At 36.5% G+C, this 26,021-nt stretch overlaps 1 protein-coding gene across 3 annotated transcripts in view; it reads left to right on the forward strand.

Moving 5' to 3' along the window:
- The window catches only part of OLA1 (Obg like ATPase 1), a 104,561-nt gene that overhangs the window by 40,042 nt on the left and 38,498 nt on the right, over positions 1-26,021 (forward strand). For all 3 annotated transcript variants that reach the window (XM_075511803.1, XM_075511802.1, XM_075511804.1), the window contains 3 exons: positions 10,545-10,720; positions 23,130-23,210; positions 23,478-23,575. In XM_075511803.1, coding sequence (XP_075367918.1) covers positions 10,545-10,720; positions 23,130-23,210; positions 23,478-23,575 — 355 coding nt within the window. The remainder of the gene's footprint in view (positions 1-10,544; positions 10,721-23,129; positions 23,211-23,477; positions 23,576-26,021) is intronic.

Raw genomic sequence — 26,021 nt, forward strand, 5'->3', positions numbered from 1 at the left:
CCTCACTGAAACAGTTTTACACCCTTTGTAGGCTCCAGGAGGGCTGTAATTTTGCATTCTGTGCTGAACTGAATTCTTCATTCCATTCTCTGTTCATTATTTTACAAAGACTAATAACCCTCGAAGGTGTCGAAGAATGCGGAACAGAGTTGAGCTGGCTCTGCACAGGAGCCAAGGTAGGCTCAGCAGGATTTAGTGGCTTGGATTTTGTTGCAGCATTAGGTATCCAAAGTGGTTCAGTAGGAGTACAGTCATGGTAACTGCTATGCAGTTCTATGCCAGACCCAGTAAAAACTTCAGGGCTCAAGTGGTTTTTTTGATATTTCTGCATCTTAGGTGTAGTCAATCTGTGACCCAGATAAATTGTCCATGAATAATTAAAATGTTTCCTGTATATCTGGTCGTTCAAGGCCAGACAGAACTACCCTGTGGGTTTCTGCTGATGGCTGCTAGTTGCTATTCATGATCTGTGTAAATACATTGTCTTAAAAACACAGTTATTGTTAGTAATTATATTTCGTTATGGTGACTCTCAGAGATTCCAGTTAAGACTGACACTGTAGAGCTTGGCACTGAGTATTCCTAAAGAGAAGGCCTTGATGACTAACCTTCAGAAAGAAGGGCTAAAATGCACCAGGAAGATGGTGATGGTGGAAGTAATATGAATACACAGTTATACATATAGGCATATTTCTACTTTCCAAATGGTTTCTGCTTAGGAACCATGTTTTTGTACAGTGTAGACACCATCAGATTGCAAATACATGAGTTCCAGTCTACTTTTGAGTAGGAACGTTGTCTTCCATGAACAGTCTGAATATGTGATACACGGAGGCATGTTAAAAGTTATCCACTGATGTTTGTGGCCAGACCTTCCTGCATGCACTATCCTCTGTGCCGGCGGTGCTGCCATGGGAGCACTCACCAGGGAGGGTGATACTGTGGAGAATCTCCCTTGTTCTTGTTTGCTTCTCTTTTCACAACTTAAACTCACAAAGGAACGTTTTCAGTCATTAGAACAGAAAGTAACATAAAATGGAACATGGCGGAGCTCAGGTTGACAAGAGCACTTGTCTCTGAAGCAAATGTTCGCATTCTTCAGCCCTTTTGACTTTTGGACATTTTGCAGTGGTCCAGGCTAGGTTCCAAATGCCCCTTCTTCTTCCAATTAACACAGTCATATTTTGGAAAAATCTGAACAGAGAGGCTAGTTTTTCCTAGGGAATTCTTATTTTAAACAATTTATGTAGTATGTCAGCCATCTCAAAGTTTTACATTGAGTGCTGCCCTTCCTTGTGTCTTCTGATAGTGAGTCCATGTGAATTACCACGTGCTGTGGTCCTGGGTAAAGCATGTTGCAAGAATAGTAACCAAGGAGTTTGTCCCAAGCACTATTTGGTGGGCAGTGCAGTGATAGTATTTCAAATATGATCAAGGGCAGTCAGAGTGAGCCCTCTGCAAACGGAGGCATGAAGGGCTCTAAAACTTATTCCTTCAGCTGTCAAATAATGTCCTTTACCCATTGTGACCAACTTGATAGCAAATCTCAGCAGGTAGAAGGTTTTGCCTGCAGTGTGTTGACTACATCCCAGTGGTGCTAGGATGAAAGAGCAATTGCAAGTAAACACATTTTACATCTGAAATAAATCACTAATATTTGTTAGACAGTCTCAAGGGTTAAGGGCTCTGGAACAGGATTTAACAGATAAGGTCATTGGAGCGACTGTCTTGGTAACAACTTTTCTCCGTTAAAACTGCTTCCACCAGGAACAGAATCGTGGTTTCTTCTGCCGACTTACATGTCCTGAAGTGAATTGCTTTGCCTCAGTGTTTCCCAGGGAGGTTATAATTCTCATCTCTGACCTTGTGCAGTACTTGCTTGACAAGTACTTTTATGCAAATGTAAATTCTTTGTATGCTCAAGAAGTTGATACTACAGTCATTTAAAATCCTGTATTGCTGCTACATGCTCTCATTGTATGTCTGCTGGTGCAGAAATAGACTTGCCCTTTTTTTTGTCAAATACTCTCAATGGATTTGATATTGAAAAGGCTGCCATTCAACTGCTATTTCAGACTTTTGGGGAGGGGTGCTTGATTTGCGCTCTCTTGACTGGTGCAGTATTAGGGCTCAGCAGGGTAAATGTAGCTGCTTATCTTTTGTATAGGTAAGTAATGAATTCGAGTCCTAATACAGCACCAGTCAAGAGAGCCCACAGCAGCTGCTTTTACCATCCTGTGTCTGTATAGCCATATGGTATGCATCAACTGTAACGTTGTGTTCAAAGTAATTAATGCTGCAACTAATATTCTGAACTGTTTTTCTGTTGCTAAATATCAGCTAAACTTTGAGAATAAAAACAAGTGGTTTTGATGGGGATTAAAACCTTTTCTTATATTTCTACGATGCAGGTAAAACAAAATAATTATTGCCACAGTGACTGCTTGCATTTTAAATAAATTTATACATATTATTTAAAAAAAAATCTAGTTAACTTTAAAATATGTAAGTTTTCTTGTCATTTAGGGTTCTGTGAAGCTGATCATCAAGAGGGTTGCAAATCATTGGCAGTTTCTATTTTCAGAGTTCCACATCCCAGAGTAATTTGCTTTAATTTCACCCAATTTAACCTATACTTCACACCATCACCATTCAGCTTTAATAGCTATGTTCTATGCATAAGAAAAGCAGATAAATGTCCACAATTAGACTGCGAGTGATTACAACTAGTTAGGGCTTTATGAGGACAAAACTTAAAGGGCTGTAGCACAAAACAAAGCCACAAAAGATGTCTGAAAAAATTCTTTCTTCAGAAGTCAAGGTTTACTACAGCGTTTTATTTAATGTTTTTTGTACTTGATTTTGCTTATGTTGAAGATGTAGGCAGGTGCACCTTCTTCAACTGAAAATTACTGTGCTTAAAGAATATTAGGTTTGTGTTACAGGTGATTAATTTCACTTGAAATTAGCTTGCAAGGGAAAACATGCTAAACCTACTTTATTTGTTGGTTCTTTGTTAACACAGGCTACATTTAAGAAGCTGTAAAATGTTGACTCTGACAGTATTCTTTTGCCCTTCTAATCATGAGTATGCATAGTAAAATGTACCATCATCAAAGTTTAATACATTCTATAATGTTAAATGTACTTGTACCTCAGTCAGAAATAGCGGTATCTTTTACCGTTTAAATCTTTATAATACTGATGATAGCATGTCAAGCCAGTCTAAGTACAGATATTATTTATAATTTAATGTTTTTTGACACTTGTAGTCTTGTTTCTTTTGATAGCTCAAAGAAATACCCTGCTTCTAGCCCCCCACCCAAGTTACCCTATTTTATTTCTTTCTGTTCTCTCCCCCATTCCCACCCCGGTAAGTGGCCAGATAGATATTATTGCTCATTTATTTCAGGGCTTATAACAGGGTATGTATGTGTATTGTAATGTGCCATATCAGTCTGTGACGAGCTGCTCTTTTTGATAATAGTCATTGAATGTATGCTGGAGAGGAAGTGCAAGTATCAATTATTCTCTAGGTCTGGTTTTTGGTGGTGTTATTAAACATTCTCTTATAGCTTATTGACAAAAAAGGCTGGTCATTACCCTAAATACCGATGGGAGTTTCAGCCTGTGATGCGGTTCAGATTCTGATGAAATTGTAAATATCCCTCTTAATTACAACATAACATATACCCATGCAGCTGCTTACCTTTTGTAAACGAATACAAGATGCCAAAATGCTGTTATGTGGAGCTTAATATTAGCCAAATATTTTGTTCCATTTTACTTTAAGGATAAGGATCATTAAATAAATGAAGCGACTGATATATCAAATATAAATTAATCTTGAAGATATTAATTAATTTCCATAACCACAATTAGGAGCAGAATAAGATGTCTAGTAGTAGTATTTTGATTTGGTTTTTAGCATCTCGGTGGCAGCTTGGAGCAGCTAGAAACAATAAAGTTTAGGCTATAGGCAGCTTCATTTTTGTGTCAAACTAGTTTTATATGCTATACCATAAAACTTTCAGTCCAATCAGCAACTACATTTAAATACTGCAAACTGTGGCAGCAAAACAATAATTCTGCTGATTAGCCCCTTTCCATTTCTTGTAAGTGAACTGTTTATGCTGTTGAGTACCTTTTGAAAAAAGAAAAAGCCAAAACAGCCTTGATTAGTCAAGGAGTAATTGGATGACTTGATTTTAGCAAGAGAATGAATTGGTTGATGATAGCCTGTAACTAAGTGTAGTGGTTCTGTTCAGATGAATACATAACATACAGTCATCAGATCTTGACAGGTATAACATAAGCAATGCAAAAATCTCTGGAGGCTGAGAGGTAAATTTTGTCAAAGAATTTTGAAGCTGATTCTTGAAAGAAATGGAAAGAAACGTGCATACCATTAGATGATACTGTTAAAAATGTGGCATTTGTTACTGCTGTGCTGTATACCTATTTATCTCCTGTTACTTTCGCATGTGAAGAAAATATGTAGTCTGTGTGTCCTGGCTGCCATCAAGACTGGGCAGATAGACAGTTCCTGCTCTTCCTCAGGGAAAAAAGAGTTGGGTTTCACATCTTCTCCAGCCAGTCATTCCGTTTTCTGGATCTTTTTTATCTAGTATCACTTGAAAGCAAGGTGCAGAACCAGCTATCACCATGTTACTTCTTTAATGCCGCTTTTAAAATATTTTTGGGCCTACCACACTTGGACCCAAACAGCCCAGATAAAGTGCTCAGCCGAAGATAAATCCTTCCCTGAAACTGAAGAATCCTTTAGGTTTGGGCCCACTGGCAACAGAAGAGGGAGCTGGATGTGGAAGTGATCATTTCCAAGCTCCTCATTTCTAGTAACCTCAGGTGAAGTCATTACTTTTGGTGCTGTTAGATGGCAAAATGAATTCTGCTGCTGTGTTATGCTTAACTATTTTCCTATCTAAATACTTGCCTTGTTTTAGTAGCAATATCTGCATGCCACTAAAACATTATGGGAATTTACCGCAGCAGATTCATTTACTTACAGCAAGCTTGATGTTTCTAGCTCTGTAGTCTTTGTTCTTTTACACTAAAGGAAATGGCAGGGGTGTATCTTTCAAGCTAGAGTGCAAATCCATCAGCATTTTCTGGGAGATTATTTGAAAAAAGGCTTATAGCTAGGATACTTAAAATATAAAAGAAAGAGGTGGATTCCATTCAACTTCCTTTTGACTGACTTCTGATAAAAATATACTTTACCTCTGGTGGGATATGTGAGACACCAGAGAAGTCATAATCAGTTTTTTAAATAATGAAATTACTGATTAGGGTTTCCCAGTTGACCTTCCTGTATTGCTGTATGCTTAGCTTACTTGTTGACAAGCAGATGCTGCTTTGGGGAGATTCTCAAGTCTATTTTATGTATATGTTTTTTCCTCCCCCTATGGTAAACTGATTCCTTTTTTCTCTTATAGTAGTATGCTATAGTTTCCTGTAGTAGAAGGAGGGCAGTTTTGGAGCACAGACAGTATAACTTTAGAAAGTAAGCAAAAGGAAGGTGCCGTGGTTTGGGGTAATATTTGAGAAATGCCAAGTCCTCCTGTTCTAAAAGCAAATGCAGTTGATGAAGACATGGGAAGAACAATAGATTTTCATTATATTCATTGGCAAAGGTCATTGTCCATAGGTCATACTGTCTTGAGAATGCAGTGGTATGGCTAGTTTTGGAGAAGCTCATATTAAATACCTTTTTAAATTAGGTGGTTTTTTTTTCTGTAAATAATAAGTAAATAAATAAAGTGCCATAGTTAGATTAGTTTATTGTTTGATAAAATTCCAGAATATCACAAAACCTTCTTTTGAAGACAAATTTTTTAGCACAAATTTGAAAAAATTGATTTTTTTAAATGAAAACTTTGGAAGCTAGGCTACAGAGCTAAGCAGTCAGTAGCCTGGCAGGTGTGAGTATGCTGCAGAGGATAGTGTGTAGACAAGTTTCTAAGCTTGGAATGGTCCCTCATATTTACAGAAGTTGAACCCTCATTATGTCGATAAGACAGACGCATTATGCTTGAGGTTCACCGTATTTAAACACAGCTCATAATCAGCGTGGGTTTTACTTCTGACACGTGACCGTGTTTGCGCGCTCTGTTCTGCAACTGGCTCATTCTAGTCCTTTTCTTTCTCACCTGGATGCCCTGTTAGTATGATTTCAGGGAACATTTCTTCCCTCATTTTTCTACCAAGCTCTCTCAAGCTAGTAATCATCTTGAGATCAAAATAAGACTACCAAATCTCCTTTTCACCCTCTCCCCATTATTTTTACTTACTGATTCTGTTGTAATCAGTGATCAGTATTAACCAATATTGGCATTTCTTTGTCAGTTTTTATTTTTCATTTGCCTTCTGCAGAGAGCTACAGGTCCATAAACTAACTGGTATTCTGTTTCTGCATGATACCCAACATAGTCTTACTTGTTCCTTCAGAAAACTGAAATTCTCATCTGTTTGCTGTCATCTTGCATCTCAAGACCTACCTTCCGTCCTCCCTGCTTCTTGCAATTCAGCATATTTTAGTGGGTCCTTTTTATTTTCAACAGGCTGCTTTTCTACATAGTGCTTGATATCAACTACTTATACTACTGCTTACCCAAGGTTCATGGCCTGTGTCCACCTTGTGCGTCTTGTTCATCATACAGGTGTTGCACTATCTTTAATTGGACAGTGATGTCATTCTTAGTCCCCTATTCGTTATATTTTAAAATAGAGCCTTTGAACTTTCTGTTTTGCTGCTGTGTATGCTGGAGGGAAGGAGGGTTTATCATATCATCTTCCCTAACAAAAGAGAGTTAAAGGCCTTGCTTGACAGAGGAATTGCACTCACTAATAAAGCAAAGGCAGAGAGACATATTAATGCTATTAACAATGTATATCAGGTAAGATTTGTACATCAACATTATAGTTCTGATTTTCATCTTTGTAAGTTGCAAATAATATACACATTTTCTGGTATGTCCTATTTCTTGAATCAGTTTTACAACTCCATTTTTTCCTACTACTTTACAGTTTTATGTAGACTGTTTTTTAAACCAGGGACTGGGTAAAACGTTATTCTAATAGTTTAACTTTGTTAATTTCTCACAGTTGTACTTTTTCCAAGAGATCTCATCTTTCTCACAGAGCCTAATTCCTAAGGTTACCACCAGTTCTTGCTTGCTAAGTCTGCATTCAGCTCTGCAGACCAGAATTGAATTCCCTACAATGCTCAATGTGATTGTGCTAGACCATCATTACACAGCAGGTTTGAGGCTGGCATAATGGATTGCCCAAGATACATCCCACATGGATATTGAGATGAAGTTATAACTAAGGCTCTTCCATCACAGCAGCATCTCTCTCCCTTTTCCTTTCCTTCTTTGAGTATCCCATCGTCTCGCTTCTGGCTAGGCTGTCAGTCAGAGGCTGATCTGTTTTAGGTTGATGACTGAAGTCAGCATTGACAAACCCTGAACAAGAGATTCACAAATAAAGCTGTTGCTTATCAAGAAGAGTCTCTCAGTTTGCGCCAAGATCTGGACATTAATGCCAGTTTGGCCTTTTGTATATACAAAATCTTATACCTACCACTTCCTTATGGACTGTGGCTGGGAAGAGGTTTAAATTTCTCTCCTCTAAGTGTTCGTGATAACTTAAGAAAGAAAAAAATCTACCATGATTAATTTAATGGATTTCCTACCTGATTAGAAGGGAATTGTATGACCTTTGTCAGCACACCTGTTGATGTGTTTTCTCCTTTCCAAGTTAGGAAAATGCAGTTTTCCTCTAAATGTAGAATTGAAAATTTAAGCTCAAAATCCAGCGTTTTAATGGAATATGCAACTAGTGTTCGTTTCTTCCATGAGAAGAGTCAAGCAGCCCAGTGAGGAGGAGAGAAGGCTAAATTGTTGCCTTGAATAGGAAATCATCAGCTCAGTAGAGGGGCTCCTTACGTGACGAAGCAACTACCTGTTGCCAGACATGGGTCTCTTGTCATCAATGTTGCCTAAATGAGCTGCAGGATAGCTGCTGACACAGGCATGAGGACAGCTGATGGGAGGAGGAGACTTGAAGAAAACTCTGGCAGAATGTTTAAGTGTCCATGGGTTAAAGCATTTAGTGGACTGAGAAGAGACCGAAGGTGAAATGTATAGATTCAATTTTATAGGGGTGGAATTACACTGAATTAGTTGGTTTTGGATCAATAAAGAACTGGATTTTTTTGTGAAAAGGAATGGGAAGATGTGAAGAAATGAAGATAATTGCTGGAGAATTATTTTACAGTTGCTGAAGAAAATGGAAAAATATAACTAATATATAAGCTGTGTTTTGTTATTACTGACTAATTCACCTTACACCTGCTTTTTCAGAAAAACTTCATTCTTCCTTAAGACCAGAACAAGCTGTTTACTTTACTTTTTGTTTTTATGTTCTAAATGTGAGATCTTCATAGTCATGGAACTTTTCTCCTGGCTTTAACAGCATGGGTTTTTTTTTTTGTTGTTTTTTAAACCCATGGACACCAAATGCAGAAGGAAGATGTAAACAATTTGAGAATGTATTATTTAGATGGTAACGGACACTTTTTTCTTGATACAAGGAAGAAAGATAAACTTCTTACTTTTTTAGCTGCATAAATACTACTCATCTGTTGAGAAGGCTGGGCAGGTAGACTTTTCTTTGATCTGTATGGTGACGTCTTCCTACTTTTTTCCCCCACCTTTTTATTCAGTATTTTCCTTGTAAATCAGAACAGAGCTGTTAAATTGTGTTTTCTAGTATTTGTTCATCCGAACAGTTCATGTCCCATTGAGTCAGGCATGCAGATACGGATTTGTGGAAGGCAAAGGCTACAGTATCTCTTCCTTAATTGCCTGGCATGGGTGTGGGTTAGTGTAGTGAGTTTCCATTTGACAGAGCAGCCTGTTCTCCCGCCACGGCCAGCATCAGAGTTGGATCTATTGCTGAGGTGATTTTCTTTGTACCAAGGGAGCTCATTGATGATCTTTGGAGACAGACAGCTGAGGGGAGAGGAGGGAACTTCTGGTAACCACTGTTTTAAAGACTTTCATAAGTTTATGTGAAAATCGTTTTGACATTTGACTGTCAACAACATTTTAAACCTGTGTACTATGTGTTTTGATGTAAAATCTTTATTGCTAAAACCACTATTTTCAGTAAGTTAAAAGAAACGATGAAGTTTAAGATGTGCATGACAACAAAGAACCCGAACTTTCTGTGTATCAGTTAAGGAAGTCTTTGTAGTTTACCCTGTTTCCTATCTTATATTTAGTACACGAGATGCCTTGGGGTTTTTTGCTCGTGTAAAAAATCAGTTGATTTTCATTTTGGTAATATTAAAATAAAATTATTTTCGTGGTTGATTTCTTAGGCATGTCTTTAATGTTACAGGATAGGCATGCAAATACTCTGAAAATTGGCCCAGGAATAAGTAATAAACTTTTTAATTGTTAATATTTTTATATCTAAAATATATATTGATTTTTTTGGGGGGGTAGGGGGTTTTTTTGGTGATGCTGCTTATCTGATAATTTAAATCCTAGTTGAATTATGTTGCCAGATTGTCTTCAGAAGGGCATGAAGTCAGCACACATGCTTCAGTAATATCTGGTTGTTTTACCCTTATGTTTCCAGTTGGCAATTTGAAATTATGGCTTCAACTGCACTTTAAATATGTGATAATAGCATGTGTTTCTAATAAGGGCCAGCACCATTTTGTTCAGATAGTGTGAATGGTTGTCACTCATATATGACAAATGCACCTTCATCTGCTTCTTTGATGGCCCCCTAAAAACCATACCCTCAAATCAGGCCGATGAAATTAGCTGCTGTGTAAATTGTGTGTCTGAGTGGTTCATTATCTAATCACCGTCAGAACCACAGTGATAAAGTAGATTGAAACAGGGACGAGGTCTGCCAGATGATTTCAGGCCTCTTTTTTCTAAGCCCTGTTTCCCTTGGAAACACTAAGAGTCATTCAGAACTTCAGAATTCTTTGTCTAGAACTTCTTTTTTTCTTAATGCATAAAATTGGTCAGCCAGTGAGGGCTGCCAGGGTGATTTGTAAGGTTTTCTTTCCATGAATCTTTTAGTCATTACTGCATGTATTAAAATGTTCTGCAATGTTCAATTTAGCTACTATGTTTGCTACTGCTAGGTTGGATACTGTTAAATACAGTGGTACCTATTTTCAGGAAAGTGCTCTAGCCTGTTCCTATTTAGAAGAAACTCTTAAAGATGTGTTAAGTGCTCTCCTGAAATGGCCAAGTGCTGTGCTTTGTGTGTATCTGTATAAAGCTTTGGATTCTGGAGTTGATAATGTAAATCAACATACTAAACCAGTATGGTATAAAATATTGCAGGTGACACTTGTATGCGGGCAGTGTGACAGACCTACTGACTTTACTTTTTCATCTCAAAATCTTGTGACTCTTCATAGTATGTTGTAAATACATATTTCTTGTCTTTTTAGCTTAATACATAATTTAAGTGTTCTTTTGTTTTAGGAGCATTTGAAGATGATGATATCACTCATGTCGAAGGAAGTGTAGATCCTGTTCGTGACATTGAAATAATACATGAGGAACTTAGACTTAAAGATGAGGAGCTGATCATGCAGAGTATAGACAAGCTTGAAAAAGTAGCTGTAAGAGGAGGAGACAAGAAATTAAAACCAGAATATGTAAGTATAAGTATATGACCTGTAAAAGTAGGTCATTAAGTACTCTCTGTATTGAATTGAAATTTTTCTATTGTTGTGTTTCGTTATTGGTCTCCCACACGTGTAATATGAAACACTACTACTATTTTTATGTGTATTTTGAAGTAATTACTATTATGAGTTGAAAAATTATTAGAATTAATTATTTGCTGTGTTACAGTGTAAGATTTCACTGATAAAGCTAATTGTAATTTTTAAAATTTAACTTATTTTCTTGCTGACACAGCTTTATATGAGAATTGCCAATGCTTTGTCAAACTTACATCAGTGTTTAGTTGTAATTCAAAGTGCAGCAGTCACTTCTGATTTATTCTTGCTGTTAAGTTCTAGTCTGATGTTGATACTAGTATTCCTGTAGCCACCAAGTGAAGATATTTTTTTGGTGTGGTTGCACTTAGTGCCTTTTAGTGCATGTTAAATAAAGACTGCTAGTTGAAATTAATTTTAGAATGTTATTGTGGAAAGCTGCTTAAATGAGCTCAATTATCACAGGGTAGTAGTGGTGATTCTTTGTAAATTAGAAATGTATGGTAATTGTCAACTTTAAAGTATATTTTTGTAAATTATTATTTTACTGCTACTTGGCTTTTGAGTCTGCTACACTTTGCCAGTAGTCTAGTTATTAATTTTTCTTTATTTCATTAATCTTCTATAAATAGTTCAGGTGGTATATAAAGCGCATTCTCTAATTATTACAGCAGTGTATCAGTGTGGAAATAGACTATTTATGCTTAACAATTAAGTAGTAAAAAATACTGTTTTCTCCCATGGCTTTTTAAATAGCAAGTAGTAAGAAAAACATTGCCATATCAGTGCTGGTGTTCTAGTTTATCAGCATTGAAGTGCAATGAAATTTGTTGGCCCTACCTAGTGTTTGGAATTGAACAGGAACTGAAAGTGAACATCCGTCTCCAAAATGTTAATCTTCATGATGCAGTGTTAAAAAGCACTACTTCGGTAGCTTCTGTGGGTGAAGAACTGGTCTTCATCTAGCTTGAAAAGTATTTTATTCCCTGATTGATCTAAGCCAGAAAAAATAGCTATTGTTGGATGATTTGAAGGCTTTCATGTAAGCCCAGAGAGAGAGAAGCAGGTATGCTTCATTTAGGTCTTATCTGACATGTGTCAACCCAGTCTTGGGTACATGTGGCCAGTGATTTTTATCTTTTACAAAAGGTTGCACCTGCCTAGAGGAACAGTGCAGCTTATGCCTACGGTTTCAAATAGCATCCACACAGTCTTTCACCTTTTAATTAATCTTAAAAGAAAGGAGCAAGCGAAAATCCTGTCCATAGTGAATGCAAAGTTCAGCCTGAAGCTAAATTTTACATTGGTATGAGATGATGAAAATGAGGAGTGTTGTGATACTGTTCTGCCCCAGTCTTGAGCTCTTCTCGCTTACTTTCTTGTGTGGCTGTCTTTGGAAACAGCTTTGCTCAGCTCCTCATGATGGAGATGTTCTTGTCCAGTTTTTGAGTGTACCTCTTTGGATGCTTTGAGGGTTTCATATCATACTTTGTGTTCTTCCTGTGCTAAGGAAGAAGTCAGCACTTCAGTGATTGCAAAGAGACATAACTGAAGTGTGTCTTAAATAAAATTCTTAATAGTCATCATGTAACTGTAGTGGGTGGTAGGTACAGTTACTGCTGTATGATAGAGCTGCTCTTACTCATTTTTTTTAACTACAGGAAGTTGGTATGTGTTTGAAAAAAGAAAATCTCAGATTATTCTCAAATCAACGGAGACAGTAAATAAAAAACTCAAATCTAGAAATGCAATTTAAATTAATTAAATAAAACTTTAAAATTTGCATTATTAATCTGTCTTTACCCAGCTTCAGTTTCTCATCCTTCTCTTTGCCTTTTCCTTCAGTCTCCTAACTATGACTTCATCTGTGGTTCACCCGTCAAAATGATTTTGTCATCTTGTGTTTGTAACTTACACTTCCTGTCATTCCTTGGGGGTTTTTTTATCCTTTCTTTATGAGCACACGCACAGAAAACACCAGATTCTTGAAGTCGTGTTGCTCTGCCAGTTCTGTTCTCAGTTAACAGCTGTTACACTTGACCAGTCTCAGCTGAGTTTGTCAACAACAATAGAGGTTTCAAAGGCATTAAATTCCTTTGTTTCTTGGAAAGGGGTGGCTGAACAGAGTGGAGGGGCACAAATTAATGCTTCCCTTGAGACAAAGGCTGCGCGTAGGAACTGAAGTCACTAGGGAATCCCTTCAAGGAAGTGCTGTGGGGCATCATGTCTGTGAGTCCTGCTGATCTCAGACCTTCTTGCTTGTCTTCCTTTGTGACTTCTATGCTTGAATTGTAAGGTAGGCAGTACACCTTAGTAAAATGGACTTTTTTTAATGGTAAAGGCCTGTGAAAGCTCCGCCTGGTTACTTTTATTTTCTTAGTAAATCAATCCTTAGGCCTAGTTACACAGCTTTTACAAATAGATTTGTGTAGTTGTAAGATTGTAACAGCAATTCTTGGGCTTTTCCAGCCACTAGATGGGTTTATTTAGACGTTCAGCCACTGGGTTGTAAGGCACTCCTGTACAGTTTGCTTTACCTCTTTTCCTTGAACGTTTTGTGTTGCAGAGATGGGCTATGGTTGCATTTATGTAGTATACTACGTGATTAACTGTGCGGTAAATGACTTGGGGGTCTAGGAGAGAAACCATATGGGATTGGTGAAAAAAAAAAAAAACAGTTAAAGGTTATGCCTCTGCAAAGCAGTAGCCAAACGTTAGGAGTGTATTTTGGCTGTTTGATCATTCTGCATTTCCCAAATCTGTTGCATTTTGCAGTTAGCTTGCTGGGCACAGAGAGAGTTCCCTGTCCAGCACAATTTGTAATGTTTTTTCCATGTGGCTTGTGGCTACTGTTCAAGGCTTCATCTTTCCAGGGCAGAAGAGTCATTAAGAGACAGTATAGACTGGAATTAATACTTTTTTTCAAACAGGTTGTCTTCAAAAAAAAAAAAGGGGGGGGGGGGGAGGGAGGGGCTGGGAGATAACTTAAAAAGGCAAATCCTGAGAAGTTATTTACCAGTATAATACATAGCCATTGCTAATACGCTGTTCTTTCCATAGCAGAGGTGCACAACAAACAGCTCTTGTCTGTGCTCTGAGTGTTCCCAGTCATTTTCCCTTTCAGGAAAACTAGGAGGTTACAAGTGAAAAAATTTGGTACTTGTAGGTTGTTTTGGTTTTGGTTTTGTTTTGCTTTTAAGGCACGTTAACATTTTAGTCTCTCTTTTTTCATTGTTTTCCTTTTCCCATCCTTTTGAGTGTAATTTAAGGTAAAGACACTTGAGAATTTCTGAAGAGTTTTAACTGGTTGAGAGTTGTGAAAGTTCTGTGGTTCATTCAGATAAAGATATTGCAAGCTTTCTTGCCTGTATCGCTTTCAGACCCTTCACTGGCTTGCTTTCCCCTGCTGAACAAAAACATCTAGCACTTGAATTGCATTCTTCATTTCTTTCCACTTTTTTTGAGATCTATTGAGGAAGAACACTATATAAGGTTAGGGGAAGAAGAAGGAGGTGAGGAAAGAAAAGAAATAATATTGATCTTAGTCAAGTATGTTTTTCCTTTGGTAGTTTGCTGAATATAACAAATAACCTTAATATTGAAAGCTAAGGAAAAGTTACTGATTTCAGAGAGGCTATAATCTCTGTGTGACCTGTGTAAACTTATTGTTGGCATCAAAGGGGATTTTGCTGTGTGTTTCACGGAACCTAGTTGAAAGTAGAAGTCATTCTTCTTATTTCATAAATATGAATTGTCTGCTTTAGAGGATTCTCTTTATCAGTAAGCCTCCACAACTGTAACTTGATAGTCTGAAATCTCCAAAAGGTTTATAAGGAGGAAAAAAAGAAAATTGTCTGTCTGTATCAGTCAACAGTTATTAAATCTGGGATTTGTATTTGATTGCCCTCCTTCTCACACCTGTGTTCTAACTTGTTAATTATAATTTTTCCTTTGCGTAAGCCCGCATTCCATACAGTTGGTAATTTTACCTTTGTGCAGTGACCTGGCTTTGCAGTTGAATACAGTGTTAACCGTTCGCTCTGTCTCTCAGAGAATTGATTTCTCAATCCCCTGTCAATAGAAATAAAATAGCCAACTGCTGTTTAGGAGCCATCAGTGAAATACTTTTGAAGTTCTACTTAAAAATCAGTGACACGATATGGTCCAAGACCAGCAACATGTAATGTTGACATAGGCTTGGAATAGCTTCCTTTACATGTATATTTTTGTCTGTTTTGCAAGTGTTCTCACTGCTTTCTTAGAAATGACTGTCTGCTTTTACTAAGGGTACTATGCTATCAGACTCAGTATACCTTTAAATATTATTTTGGCTATAACCTTCTAAAGAGATATTATAGAATAAAAATACCCCTGTTATTTGCATGTATTAAACCAGCGCAAATATCATTTCAGAAGGCAATCAGAGTAATTTTGATTTTATATTTTAAATCTGTCTGGTCCTGGTATCTGCAGAGACATGAGAAAGATATTGAGTTAAACTTTATTATTAGCTTATTATTCATCTATCATTTTGGGTAGCAGGAGATTTCAAAGTAAAATTCAAATATGTATGAATTTATAGATCAGAATGCACAAATTTTAAAACTTGTGTTAAAAATATGTATTTTTTAATTTATGGGATTTTCAGTCCTGGAGACAGAAGTCTTCAAGTTAATACAATATAGTTAAGTGAACATTATTGCAAGATTCTCTTCCATTACCGTTCCTGTGTGATTCAGTTCTAGTCCTTAAAGATTTACCCTCTGCAGTAGATAGCTATTCCTTCAGCCCTTTGTTAGTGCACCGAATCTTGAATTCCACCACAGAATAATTCTTAGTGGTAATGGTATTGTGATTTATATATCTGACCACAAGAATATTATTTATAGTTGAGTTCATGCAGATTATTAACGTTAGTGATATGAAGACAGTATCTTTAGGTCAGTATCAATGTCCGCAGTGTCTGAGCTTCCACTTTTCAGTTGAAAGGCGGCTTTTACAGTAGGTCAAGATCAATGTTCACTGCATTTGAACTTCCAGTTTTCAGTTGAAAGGAGTGCTTTTACAAGTCCTGCGAGATATCTAAATTCCATTGTTAAAGTCTGTCAATTTTAAAATAAGATTAGTTTTTCAAATCAAACACATTTTGTAAGAGTGTAAGAGTAATTGCAATTATGAACAGAACAGTTAGAGACTCCTTTTTAAGGTAATGGTACCAGAACCATCTAGTCCATATTTAACTTAGAAGAAAGGCATCAAGCTTTGTTTTGTTACTGCGATGGATGATGAACTAATAATTGAATCAATGGCCATAGGCATGGAGGATAAGTATCTGTCGGCATATATGTACTATGCAGAGTAAAGTAAAATCTTCCTAATGATGCTTTAAGTAGCTTTAACCCCTTCCTTCCTCCTCCCTTCCATTTAATGTCTTGCTCCTGTCCTTATAATACTGTAACTATTTGAAAGATGTTTTTTTGTTCATTTAAAATTAGCAATAAGGTGTGGGAGATAGTTCACAAACAGCAGAGAGCTGGTAAATTTAGTTTCTTCTCATTACCAATATATAGTAGGTGAAAACAGGGTGAAAATCTTTCCTTCCTGCAATATTCTGATGAATGGAATGGTGCGGAGCAGAATTCGCTGACCTCGTGCTGCAAGCACTTGCCAGAGTTCTCACGGATGGATGAACTCTTATTTCCTCTAACTGATGATGTCAGCTGGGAATTTTCACCTTTCTTTCATTCCATGTTGAAGATAAATACAGCAATGAATTGGTTTGGTTTTTCTTTTTTTTTGCCAGTTTCTTTGGTCTCCTTTTGTGAGGAGAGTTTGAGAGGCCAGTTTGTTCCACTGAAGACAGAAGGAAAGGAGCAGCGTACGCGTACACTGTTGACATACTTTCTGCTGATGGCTGTTACAATTAGTAACTTCAATGTTAAATCATAGGGAATTGAGGAAATATTTATATTCTTAATGCATATAATTATGCCTAAAATCTTTAGTGGACCATTTACTGTGCTTAATGTGGTATTTAGAGGAAATTAAAGTTCATTCTGGAGAACATTTTGAATGTAACAGGAAAATATTCATGGCAGATGTTTGTGAATTAATCGGTAGTAAAGCCTGACTTAAAAGTACATAATGTGTAAATACACGTTTGGATTTCTTTTGGTATTACCAGTAGACAAAGAGAAGTCAATGCTTAAATACTTTCTGTCAAGGCTGATCTTTCCTGTGTAGATTTGAACAGTGGCTTAAAGTAATTACTTTTGTAAATAATGTCTGTCTGAGTATGTCTAGATCCAAGCTATGGTGTAATTTTTAAATAGCATATACATATGCCAAAATAACTCCATATATGAATAGTTGTGTTCTGAAAAAGACACCTTTTTCAATTGGCTTAATTAACATCTAGAACAAATGCATTCACACATGGATTTATTTGGAAATAAGTGTGTGTGGACTAATGCAGTAGGAAAAGTGATGTTGCATTTTACTTTTCAGTGTAATTTCCCTATTCTGCATTTCTGAACTGCTAGAAATAATCACTTGTAGACAGACTGCTTTCTGTATTCTTGCCTACATTTTTCTTTGAGAAGCTACAAATGACTATATCATTTCATGTATAACACCTTAGAACCCACACGGATGACCCACACAGGAGAATTTGGGGACTACTGACATGAATTACATTGCCTGGAATGCTTGTAGGATGTTTTGGGTGAAAGTACTTGCTGTGGTTCATAAACATTACTGGCATCTAGCTCTCAGTAAATCTTATATCATGTACAGCTTGTACTGGCTCTGTTAGAAGGTATTGAATAGAAGAAAGGATAATACACTTGTCCTAAATCCATTACTTCTCCCATTGTATTTTTATTAGAGTCAGTGAGCAAGGGAATTGTAAGAGATTAGACATTGTTTTGTACCACAGAGGAGCTCATTGTCTCTCCAGTTGATGCTGTACCTGACTTGTTCTCTTTCTTGCACCCAGATGCTACAGCTTATTTAAGCACTTAACACAATTGTAAAACATGATCTAACCTTTTTTTTTTAAACTGCAAAATTTGTCTTAATTGTCCTTTAAAAATACCACTGTTTCTAAACATTGTTTTTACAATAAATTCTTAGTCACTTCAGCCTCGCTCTTTTAAATTGCCAGAAAACCTCCAGGAAAAGAAGAGAACTGAGGCTATGCTAAATAGAACTGAAAAAGATTTCCAAGGAAAGCCATGAATGGAAGGACTGTGGGCACGGTGCACGCCTTACACCTTGCCTTAACAAGGAAATTGGTGCGCACACAGTAAATTATTTTTGGCGGAGCACAGTTTAACTAGTTGTGACTACTCTTTACCTCAAATAGCATAGTTCTCTATCTGTATCTGAAAAACCATCATAGCTATTTTGCAGGCCAGATGGAATACTAATTATTATCTAGTTTGATTTCTTGCATATCCCAGTTTCATTCTCACAATTGTGGTTAAAATAGAATGTATGTCTTAGGGGAAAAAATTAACCTTTATTTAAGGCTAGAGATAAATTACTGTAACTTGCATAAGCTGTGCCAGTGATTAATTATCTTTACTGTTTAGAAATAACACAGCTTTAGTCTGTATTTGTCAAGCTTCAACTTTCAGCCATTTGTTTTCTGTATGCTAGTGTGAAAAACCCTGTACTGTGTGAGTTTTTTGTTAATTATATATATATGAAATGCAATAAGAATAAAAGCATAAGATTTAAGCACACTGAGACTTCATGTATAAGCACTTTTTCAAAACCTCTTATTTTTCTCCAGTTTTTCAGTATTTCAACAGAGATGAGTGTAGAGTTATTCACATTGGGCATTAGCCTGTTTATATAGTCAAAGATTGTATTAGTCTTTTGGTTACAGTACAGCTCATTACTTGCGACCCTCAAGTCTTCTCACTCACTTGCAAGAGGGAGGTCCTCTACCTGCTAAATACTGTATCCACCCTCCCTTGTCCCCTACACAGCAAGTGTATGAACTTGAATTTATTGTACTGAAAAACGTTGTTTGCTTTCACTAAATGTCTAGCAGTTCTGGTCGCTACACACATGATTCACATTGTTAGTAATTTACTATGCTTTTATAAGCTACTTACCTTCATTATTGATATGCTATGCTGTTGGACTTCTCTGTGAAATGAGAGGAGCTAACTAAGAGCTACAGGTAGTGTTTTAGGTACTCCTTACAGCTTTTCTGAGGAGCAGAGCAGTGAAAATGATACAATTTTGGACAATTGAAACATTTTAATAAAAAGTATTTAACTGCTTTTTAAGTGTTTACAGGGAGCTGGTCAGTTATTACATCTTGGAAGTTTTGAAGGGAATGAATAAGGTGCTGAGAAACACTTCATACTTCCTAGAAACATCTCCCTTGGTGGGGGGGAAAAAAGCCTACTGTACCCACATTTACTCTCTGTGGTAGCAGAGACTTTTGCACTGCCTGCAGGATCACAGAGAATTCACTTGCACTTTGAAGTGTGAAGTGATAATCCTCACAACTGCTTACTTCTTTATTAAATTTGCGGAAGTTAATTACATGCCCTGCTAATTTACAACAAAAAATGCACAATTCTCTGATGCCAAGTAGGCAAGTGAGTTTTCCAAGCTTCAGTTTAGTCCCTCATGCTGTAAGAAGAATTTGGCATTGGCACACATTATTACTATCATCCATCCAGAGAGTTTATTAATGTATGCACATTTTTCTACACAGTAGTGTCTCATGAGCATGTCTTGATAAATCTCCTAAATACAATTTAAATGTATTTCTTTATAGTATTTTATACTGTTGGGACTTATTGTTAAAGTCCTGCTTAGCATTTGTGGGTTGACTACTTGCCGCCTTTGGAAAATGAGAGCAGGTTGTAAATTAAAATCACTGTATTGCATATGGCTAAATATACTAAGTATTCACATGTGCTAAGTATATTGCCAAGGATATAGTCAGAAATTAACTGATGTTTAAAACAGTAGTATTTGATATTCATGAAGTTTGCTGTATTTCATATGCCTTGACAACTGTAAGTAAATTGGATTGGGGGTGGTGGTGGTGGTGGCTTTTAAAATGGGGCTTGCTATAATATTGCTAGCTGAAAAACAGAACAAGAATACCCCTCTCATCAAACAAGGAGAAGTGGATCATTCTGCTGGTGACAGATTGACCTCAAAGTGTGCAACTGGGGAGGCCAGATCTAATGAAACAAAGTGGATCATTGCTCAGTATTCTGTTATTAAGCATCTCGGAGTTAACTAGAGTAGTGATTAAATGTGTTTAAATGACTATTACAGTGATAGCGAAGATAAGAAGGTCAGTTCATACTCTTTCACCAGGCCTAAACAGAAGCAATTAATAAAACTAAAAATGGTGCTACCTGAGAAATAACTTGAAAATGTGCTTTTTGTTTGTGTGTTTCTATTAGTATTGGGGCAGCTGAGTGAAAAAGAAATATGTGGAAATAGTTGCCTTTCTTCATATTGTCATTAGTATTTAATGATTTCTTGTTAAGGGATCATATGAAATCTCATTTAAATGGGATACCACCATTGATGCAGGGGACTCTGAGTTCATTTGTCCCTTTTTTCCCATTTCTGGACTCTGCCTTACATTCTGCATGGTGCAACTGCCCGGATAGTCCATCAGAGAAAATTTGACTTTGAATAATTATTTCCAAATTTTTTCTGTGTGTCTTACTGCCTCACCAGCTTCAGACATAAATGCTGTATTTGCTTATAAGTTTCCATCCTTTTATCTAAAGTTTTCCAATTCTTTGCCACGTTCTCTGTAAAACCAAAATTGCAAGTATACAGCTGTTGGTTCTGCCCAGTCTTATCAGTTGTTGGTCAGCCTTCCCTGCGGAAGTTAGCCATGTAGTTATTCCTTTAGAACAACAGTTGCAAACAGCACCAAGTCAGGTACCTAAATGAGAACTCTGAAAAATTAGGTCTGTGCCAAAATGGGTTTAGATGTGTCACTGTAGGTAGCAGGTGAATCTGGAAGAGAAGTTCTGATTGGCAACTATGTGCTTACATAGGTGTTAGGAAGACCAAACTTTATTTGCAGTGTTGATGGTTGAAATTTTCTGGAGGTTCTGCGTTATGTAGCTACCCTTAACTTAAAGTGTGATTAAAAACCATTTCATTGCTGCTTAAGCCTAAAAGATTGGCTTTGATAATGTGTGCTATAATGTTTTTTTCTGTCAATTTTTTATTGACTCCAATTTATAGGCAATAATGCATTGCTATTGGGGGGGAACTGTAATGCCGAAAGCCACGTGGTGGGTGCCTACAGAATTAGTTTAAAACCTGAAATAGTGTGTAATCGGAATTCCTTCACTGCTGAACAGGAATCTTGGAGAACGTGTTGATTTTTCTATATCTATTTAAACGAAAGGTGAGGATAAAGATCTTAAATGAAAAGTACCTATTGGTAGAATTGCTTCCCTTATCTTGTTTATACTGATTAATTAAAAAATAAAAAGCACATAGGGTTAAAGACAAGATGGTACCACTGTTTTCTTCTTTATATGTAATCTTGTTGCATGTCTCTACATAAGCTGTTCTGGCCACTCATCATAGTAACCAGCTGGGCCATTTCACCTGCTGGAGCCATTAAAGAGGACTCTCTCCCCCTAGATTAATCCCCTCCGACATTAGTTTTTTGCTCTGACAACTGGAGCAGGCATTCAGAATTTGCAGGTGGCCAGTGTGACGCACATAATTGCCTACAATTTTAGGCAATGAATAAAAATGGTCTACATTACTTGTCAAAGGTTGTATATGCAGTGCCAAGTGAGATCTATGGGAAGCCTTTTAGGGTTTAAAGAACAGTTAATAGCAAAGCTGCACAGTGCTTTTTTAATCATAATGCATTTGTAATATAGCACTTTGATCTTCTCCTTGTAGGAATTGGTGTTATATTAGCCACTTTTAAACATTTATGAGTGAAATTCAGTTATAGGAGAGTAAAAGTGATTATTCGTAGGCAGAACATGTTAGATTTCATTAAAAGTTTTAGCTTGCCCCTTCCTTGTTAAAATCTGTTGGGAGTCCTGTTCCTGGAGGGTTTCAAATCAGGATCTGAAGATTTAGAAGAGCTTTTTCTTTGTTTTTCACTAAAGCAACTGCAAGACTAGAAAAGACTGTAGTAATTACTGATGTTATTTGTGGTTGTTTATAAATGTACTTCAACCACATAGCATTAAGTGCAAAAAATGTTGTGTGCTCAACAGTTTAGGGAATGTTTCCTTGTATTTTAAAGATCTTAATTCTCAGTTGCGTCAGTTATAACCTAAAAAATGCATTATTTAAAGCGTGATCATAAATTATCTACAACAAAAAATAGGCGACTCTAAAATGTACTACTCCTAGAAGAGCCGAGTTTGACCTTTCAGACCCAAGAGCCTTTTATTAACACCTGCCTGTAAGGAGAACCATGCCACACGCAGCTTTCAGATTCACGACCACAAAACTGATGAGGAAAGGCTTGAAGGGTTCAGTTTGTGTCACTTGCTGTTTGCCGTTTCCATTTCACAGATGATTAATCTTTCTGTGAAGAAAGGCCAGAGAAACAAAGCACATTGGGCTCTTCCTGCAGTTACTCCTTCTGAATGCACACTAGCTTGCTAACTAAAAGGCCTTTAGATTTCCTGCCGAGAGAGATGTTCTGAAAGTGAATGCAGCTGGTTGGAGGTCACCAGTGCAAGGCTCTTGCCATTGTGTAATGGAGGCTTTGGCAGGTTTCATTTTGGGGGGGAGGGAGAAGGTGTTGGCGAAAAATTAATGCGGAATAAAAAGGGCTTTGGCCATTTGAATTAATTTCTTGAAGGGTGGATCATCAATAATAGGCTCAATTTCTTTTGCTCACAATTTAAAAAAAAAGATATTTGCTGTGTTTTTTCCCCACCCATTCGCTTTTCTTAATGGCATGTTTATATTGTACGTGGTCTCTCCCGCTGGATGCTGAAATGTCGCGTCTTACTGAGTTTGAAAAGCAATCTAGAATGTACTGATTTTTACATATATTTTATGAGCTCTGCTAATTTTCGTGGTGGCGAGAGATGATGCTTGAGTATTGTGTATTTAACTTCCTAATTATGGGATATGTATCGCTTTAATAATTGATATTGCTCTTTAGTGACTTTTAAAGCAGCAATTTATATTTTTCTGGGAGAGTAAAAATTTGTTTTTAAAAGGTATTATCTAATTTTTAATTTGTGTGTATGTTTTGAATCTTAATATATACATGCCTTGTTTATGGAAGAGAATGGTCTGATATCCAGCTGAGTTTTTGACTTTGTTTTTTCTTGATCTTGTGTAGGACGTAATGTGCAAAATCAAGACATGGGTAATAGATGAAAAGAAAGCTGTCCGCTTCTATCATGATTGGAATGACAAAGAGGTAGGCTATAAATATTATCCCATGAATTGACTTCTAATTTTGCTGCCTGTTACTGTCTTTTTTTTAAAGGTTATTTTTTTAGAATTCATATTCATAGTGTATTGAATGTTAAATTTATGAGCCAATTCTGTGTTTATCAGTGATCTATATATTACACTTTAATTCTGTTGCCTTCTCAGACGTGCCTTCTCAGGAAAATGGTCATAAAATTAACTCAAGCTGGTATAACTTGTTTTTAAAATTATCTTCCTATATTTTCACTTCTAGATTGATGTTTTGAACAAACATTTGTTTTTTACTTCAAAACCGATGATCTACTTGGTTAACCTTTCTGAAAAAGACTACATTAGAAAGAAAAACAAGTGGTGAGTGTGTTCAGGTTCAATATCTAAATTTATGTTTCTATTTCACATTTTTCAATGGTGAATAATTCCTTGAGCATTAAGATCACCAAGGATGTTAATTAAAATAAGAATAAAAACTAATATTGCACTTTTGTTACTTGTTATGCTCCCATTGACATGCAGCTCGAGTACAATGCATATGGCGAAACCCTGAGTGAAAGTGCAGAATAGAAAAGAATATGCTTTCCTTCCTTAGGATTTACATGAATCCATTAACTGTGAAGAAAATAATTTGATTTTGAAGTACTGATTTAAGTAAACATATGCTTTTATCATGTTATATAATGCTGTGTGTCTGAACAACGTCTTTTTCATTCCAAAGGAATTAATTGAATACCAGAGGACTAAAGCTATGTGAGTTGCACAGAAATCTTTCAAACTGTGGCAAAATTGCACATTTTAATAGTACTCTTCCATTTGCTGTTGGGGACCTGGCTTCCTTGCCACTGCTTGCACTCTGCTTGCGGTTTACAGGCCTGTTTTGATGGGCTTTAATGCCATGAACAGTGCAGGTTTTAGTCGAGTGTTCCTGACATCAATATTATGACTTAAGTACGTGATGGTTACAAAATCAACCTATCAGACATTCAGTGAACTGGATGAAGATCCAGTCCTAACGTGGTAGACATATGGTGGGAATCTGCTGTTGAGAAGTACAGCATTTAGCATGTCATTGGAAGCTCTAGATGGGATAAATATTTGGTTTGTGGAGGAGGGAACAGATTAAGTAGTATACAATGAAGAAAAATCTGTAGCAATATATTTAGTTTTAAAAAAACAACCAAACAACAAACCTTTTCTTAGTATTCAGATCTTTAAACACTGTACTTGTGAGATACTTTCAAGATGTATAAACGTATGTTTGTGAACAGATATATGCCTGTAACTCATCCAAACAAATCAAAAGTATCTAAAGCTGAATATCTGAATTCTCCTAAAGTACACCCTCTGTTTCTCCCTGTACTTCATTAAGTACTTAGATGCACATGGTTTCAATTTTCCATTAAAAATTCTCATTTCCATATGATATCAAAGAGTGAGAAGGCTTTAAACTGAAAAATAAACATTCATAGACTGGAAGCCAAAACAATAATTAATGTCAGATGGTTAACTCCAATAAATCATTAGAATAAATTCTGTGAAATTACTGCAACTAAAACTGTCCTTTTGATACTCCAAGACATTTTGTGTTAGGTTAAATTCTGTTCTTTAATACTATTTAATAGCAAACCCTCTCAGCCCAATACACAGACTTCGGAATAAACTTGATAACCAATGTATAAATGTAAGCTTTTCATATTTGGCCAAATTTTGTAATTTTAAATTTGTTCCTTCTTTGAATGTTTTTGGGTATGACGATTTAAACATTAAAAGTGGTTCTACCCAAGGAAGTCTTTAAAATCAGGATAGTAGTATTTGCTCTGTTATTGTCAGGTGATATTTTTTTCCAAGTACAAATGTTGAGGTTTCCTAAGGTTCGCTATAACAGTACAGATGTGGAAGTTTATGTGAAAATGGATGAGTTGGTTTCCCTGTCCAAAAAAGGATCCTCGCACCTGTATTTGGATGATTACAGGTAGAGCTCACTGGCTCTAATTGTACAGTAAATACCATTTCCCAGACCCTAATGGTAGACAGACTACTTAGGAGACGCCAGTCTGTGATTTAGCTGTCGCCAGTCACCCCATGTTTTTTGTGAGACTAGTTGTGATGATGACATAGTTAAACCCAATTGAAAGCAAATCTTTGTATAAATTGCAATTTTTAATTTGTAAAAAATCAGATGTTTGAGTTGAGGAGTCATATAATGAAATGGTTTAACTGTTTCTGTTACAATTAATGATTTACTTTTTAAAAAGTATACCCAGATCTCATGGATGTGAGTGTAATTGTAGCTGAAAGATCAAAGCCTGGGTAGCTGAGTGATGTTCCAGAAGAGAATTTACCACATAGCCATTTTCGGTACAGTTTCTGCCTCCTGCTGTTCCTATTTTCCCTCAAGCTAGCCATTGACTACCCCCTGTGCATCCCTGCTCGTAAAAAATGATTGAGGAAGTATTTGTCATGTATTTATGAGTGGGAAACATTGTGTGATAGGGAAAGGCATCTAGTAGAACCAGAAAGATTGCCATTTTCTTTCATTCAGCCACTCTGCTACAGCTTTAAATCCTCTGTTTATGCAATGTAGCTTTTATATTTAAGAGCAGAATAAATGTTTTCTATGAAGGATGCTAACGGTAGGCTTTTGTCATTTGTGTGGTGCAAGCAGATGTAAATGATTAGAATATATTTTACTGTTAGATGCCACTTAATTTGTGATTTTTGTTATTATTTTGAGGGGTAGAGGTTCATATGTGAAATGCAAGCCACATTTAGACTAGTCGTTCAACTTGAAAAAGTTTATTTC

Source organism: Mycteria americana, chromosome 9, assembly GCF_035582795.1.
Source record: "Mycteria americana isolate JAX WOST 10 ecotype Jacksonville Zoo and Gardens chromosome 9, USCA_MyAme_1.0, whole genome shotgun sequence".
NCBI classification, from domain to species: domain Eukaryota; kingdom Metazoa; phylum Chordata; class Aves; order Ciconiiformes; family Ciconiidae; genus Mycteria; species Mycteria americana.